General features: G+C 35.0%; 1 protein-coding gene across 1 annotated transcript; it reads right to left on the bottom strand.

The window, feature by feature from the left end:
- Window positions 1–771: 771 nt before the first annotated feature.
- LOC130417171 (calcium-activated potassium channel subunit beta-3-like) lies at window positions 772–4,590 on the bottom strand. Its single transcript, XM_056742493.1, is given in 5 exon segments — window positions 772–1,198; window positions 1,381–1,441; window positions 1,444–1,526; window positions 1,763–1,969; window positions 4,508–4,590. Coding segments are annotated over 5 exon segments (861 nt in total).
- Between the last annotated feature and the right edge of the window lie 669 nt (window positions 4,591–5,259).

The following is a 5,259-nucleotide window of genomic DNA, read 5'->3' as shown; positions in this document are numbered from 1 at the left end:
CCAGAAGACATCAGACGTTCATCAAGAGTATAACTACTTTTAAATCCAGATTAAAACACACTTGTTTAGCTGTGCATTCAGAACCTGAGCACTGTGCTGGTTTACATCAACTGCACTTCTATTTCTAATTTATTTTTATTTTGCACTTATTCTTTTTATACACACACTCACATTTTTAACCAATTTATTGCTGTTTTATTGTTAAAAAAAATCTAAAGTATTTGTTATCTTCAATCATTTGCATTTTAAACGTCTTAGAAAGAAATAAGACGTATTTCAAACGTATTTGTCAATCATTTTATGTAAAGCACTTTGAATTGCCCTTGTGTATGAATGTGCTGTATAAATAAACTTGCCTTCTCTTGCCTTGCCTTGAAAGGATACCATTTTTTATATTTTAACGAGTTTTTGTAATGTTTTTCAGTAAATTGCAAATAAACTGTTTACAATTGGCAAGAAAAGATGCATTACCGGCAACAACATAATCCTTAAACAATCCAAATTAGCTTTTGGGAAACATAATTCAATGGCCAGAGAACCGGTTTTCATTGGAACAACATGTAATAATGTATCATTCAGGATAAAACCAGAAATGTTTATAAGAAAGTAAACAGAGTCTGTTTATTTATTTTATAAGCTTACAGAAAATAACCCAAAACATATAACCACTTTTAGGTAGCTCATTTTGTATGTGGTTAATCCTGAGAATTATAAACAACTGCACAGTTACAAGATAAGGCAACTTTTTAAAGTTTTTAGGCAGTGGACTAGCTAACTAGAGTCATTCCGCTCCTTGATGCCTCCAGGCTTGCACCTTAACATCCTGTAGATCCCACCCTCTCTGAGTTTACTCTGTTTACCAAGTATCTCATCTCGACTTATCTCAGTACAGAGGTGAGCCAGGCATTGGTTGAACTTTACCAGCCCCACTAAGAGAATACCAGTAAAAAACATGAGGCTGGGCCACAACAGGTAATACAAGGCCATTTGCACTGAGTATTTGCTCCTCAAGAGGGCGACATCCGGGTATTTAACACTGAGATAGCATTTTATGCTTTCCCCCTGATAACTTAACAACGTACTTTGGATGCTATTAGCCTCAGTCTCTTGTTCCGTTTTGTTTTTATGGCATTTGGTGTGTAGAAACACTGAGAGAAAGGAAGGCGTGAGAAATTAGAACATAATTTGTTCATCTAAAGTAAATATGTTTACTGTTTTTATCATCGAATGCATCATTTAAGTAATAAGTTATATTTATTTTTGTTGAACTATTTTTTCAACAATCTTCTTTTTCTTTAAAGTGTCATATGATAGTTTAATAGTATATAGTAGTGTAAACAATCCTTTGTACCTTTGGGTTGAATTTCATAGCTTCTTCATTATAGTGAAGTTGAAACTGTTTTTTCAAGATCCGTGACGGTGACCAGAACGTGCAGACATTAAAGCTTATAATGCCACGGCAGTCCATCACTTCAGTCAGAAAATCAGCCTGGATCAATGTGCAGTTGGAGTCGGTCCAATCAATGCTATAAAAACCAAAGTAATACGATGGAAAGCAATAAAGAATTTAAAGTAAAAAATTTGAAAATCTTTAGAATTTTTATTTAAACTCAACATACTATAGGGCATGATTTACTCATATTATTATAATTGCAGATGCTGTGATAAAATCGCAATTTGACTTAGCCGCTATTAAGAATATAATGTATATATAGGCCTATAACTAATAGTTGAATTGACTTCCGGAAAACCTAAAGCTTACCTGTTAAGACATGGTTTCACCATTGCGATTCCCACCAGAAAGTACATGAGGATGGAGAAGATCATCATGGTGAAACCAAGTAGGATGGCTCGATCTTCTCCCACACTGCTGGACTCGGGAACTTGAGTTCTGGCTTTCTCATTTCCCTTCATTTCTCTTTCTTTCCTCCAGTTTTCCTGCAGCTGGTTTTGCTGATGGATGACATCTCTAAACGAACAGACTTTCCATTAGCTCTAGAAGTCTTAAGAAATACACTGGTGACATCAGGTATGAAAAACATAACCGAAGCAGTACAATACATGAAAACTCAGTCAGCTTTCAAGTGTAAAACAATATTCTATGCAGGGCTGTACATAAAGGCTGCTACGAAAAAATTGGTCAGTGCTAAGACTAAATTTAATAGTTGTAGCACGCGTGCGATACAGATTTGCAGGTGCATTAGACAGAGCCACTGTTTGTGTGAAGTGCGTTTGTATTTCTGCTTGTTCGAGTGGGGTTAACTAATCCAGCACTCACTATTTATTTTCGTGTTTATGTAGTTTTTGGCTTTGCTATTAAAACTTGTTTTCGGGTTGCATCGAGTCCATTGAAATAGAGCCTTATTATCTTTGTGATGTGGGAAAACATGGAAGGAATCATGAAAGCAGAATTCTACTATTTAAAGTTGGGGTGGTTGATTTGGAAATGTGATAAAGTTAGCCTGCTAGCACTGAAATTATAATCCCACCCTCTATGCGATTCGCAGTTCAAAGCCACGCCTCCTCCAAACACATGTATGTATTTTGTAAATCCACGTAACGAAATACAAACTAAATCCATTTCCATCGTCTAAAAGCTGAAACAAGTTTTTCCTCTTTCATGACCCAGACGTTTTTCGTCACTGAATTTTCAAAAACTGACTTTTGTTTTTTAGATTAACTTGATGTTGGTTCCTCAGCAAATCTTGATTGTTGCTGATTATCCGGCATTCTCCCTACATTGTCACAGTGGACATTAGCATGCTGATGACGTATGATGTCTGCGTGAAAAGTCTGCGCAGTGGTATACAAAATACGCCTACGTCACAGCGTTCGGCCAGAACTTTTTGATTGTGCGAACATTTTTTGGTCCTATCCTTTCACAGACGATATATAATTATAATAACATTGACATAAATAATATAAAGGATTACCTATCCTGCCTTTAAATATGTCCTCTGCTTGTTCTGCGTGTACGAGTGAATGAGTTGCACAATTTAACATGTTACAAGCATGACACTCATGGATTTTAAATCTTACTACACGAGGACATGACCACCTGAACTTCATCTGCACAGTTGTTCTTAGTGTATTAAACGTGCTTGTACTGTCAAACACACTGAAATACAAGCGTCTTTGGACCACCCGCCAAATAAAAGTCTGCTTAATTTGAACCAGATGATAAAATAATTAACTTGTAGTAAATTGTAGTAAACACTCTAGTATACTTACATTTTTACTGGTTCAAATATATTTGGTACACAAGAATTTTACTTCAGTTTAATGTAGTAAATACTAAAGTATAGGCCCTTTCATCGGATGCGCGCACACCTGACCCCCAGTTAACATCCGGTCTGTGTATTATTATCTGTCTAATAATATTACTATTTATATTTTATTTAATGTACGTTAATATTCATTTATATTACTTTTATACTGTATAATAATTGTATTAAATTAACGATTTGTTGGATTTTGTTGTATGTTCATTTTATTAAATAAACATTTTGTTGAATGTCTAGCGGTTGAGCCAAGTAACGGTTCTTCTCAATTTCTTTTGATTGTTATCAGAAATAATTTAGAGGCACTCTATTATTTGCGAATGTGTGCCGGATGTTAACTGGGGGTCAGAAACGCACACATGTGCGGTAACATTTGTTTATGTGATCACTTTGAAACCTTCTATACTACAGTATTTTATGGACAAATGTATCAACTTCTGTATAGTAAAGCATTGAAAATCCAGAACTCAGAAAAAGGAAAAAACAAATTAGGGGAAAAAATGATATGGCCCTAATTTATCCATTTGTATAACGATAATGTCCTTTTACCTGTCTATTCATGTGATGACCTGCACTTGTGTTTCTTTAAGATGATAACAGACGTATACTTGTGCTACAACGGGTTTGGCATGGGCTACAAAACTTTAAACCTCTGTAACACCGGTTATGTGCAAAAAAGTTCACGTACAGCCCTGGCATGTTTAGTAAAATAGTGAAATATATTCAAATGTACACATTGTTAAGGAGGTTGGTGGCCAAGCTTTTTTGTACATTTAAGCAGCAACCTTTATCATTGGAAAATGGCTTTTCAGCAGTATGGGTATGGTACTGTAGTTCTGTATTGTAAATTCAGCAATTAAACGTATATTTTAAAACTGAAGTGGACATCACGCTGGCTTCTACTGAATCATATATTGTTATATCAGTCACCTCAGTTCATGGTAGGTCTGCACAAGGTTATTGTGAAAAAAATATTATTATATTATTATTATTATTTTGTCTAAAATCTTTCTTTCAGGTATTAATTTGCTACAATACATGCAACAGAAAGATACTACATGCTAGCTAATGAAAAACTTTTCGATAACAAGTACTCAAGATTCAGGGTTAGAATTTTATGGTTAGATTTTGAATCATTTAATGCAAAATGCACGTAGCTAATAACAGACTATGTAAAACACATCCTTAGTTTTTTTAATAAAACAGAACCTGATCTCCGTACATACCGCTTGTGACGTTTTCGGGCGCCCTGCAGGGTGATGTTAACAGGAACACTGAAGGACCCCCGAGGGGCCTGATTCAGCAGCATCTCTATCTCACTAAGTAATTCTTAACTGGGTTACAATACTAAATCAACTCAACACAGATAGATCCCATTTTGACAAGGTCAGAAACACCAATTGCATTGCCAACAGACATGTAGAGTGCACTTAAAGGATTGTTTTGTTCATACCCAGATGAGACAATGGTAATATCTTCCCCTTGTTTTGAACGTGGATGTCACAGAGAGTTTCTATAGGAACAACTACAACCAGGCATGGCCATAATTATGTCCTATGGGATGTTAGACTCACCTGCTGGTTTCTCATTATTATTGAGATCACTTTCAACGTTTTAAATACAGGTGGGATTTCTTTATGTGACACTGATTAAAAAACAACAGTTTTTAAGCAATAGTTTTTCTCTTATATAAAACCAACCCTGCTCTGAGCAAACCTGATATCTTACTTTGCCACAGAGTCTACTTGACATACAATTTAAGATGAGCTTTAAGTTTTAAATGATATCTTACCTCAAAATATGTGTTCTTCTGTACAACATGGACATTATAGCTTGATAACGGTGTAGGCTAGTTAGAAAACTAGATTCTGAAAATGATTCACTGGATGCAATGGCAAAGCTCACAAAAACTTTAGCTTTATACCACAGTGTTTAAATAATTCATTGGTTTTTTATTCAAAATAACATTAATTATGTA

The sequence above is a fragment of the Triplophysa dalaica genome, chromosome 3, assembly GCF_015846415.1.
Source record: "Triplophysa dalaica isolate WHDGS20190420 chromosome 3, ASM1584641v1, whole genome shotgun sequence".
Classification (NCBI taxonomy): Eukaryota; Metazoa; Chordata; class Actinopteri; order Cypriniformes; family Nemacheilidae; genus Triplophysa; species Triplophysa dalaica.
This window is presented reverse-complemented; position numbering and strand designations above follow the sequence as displayed.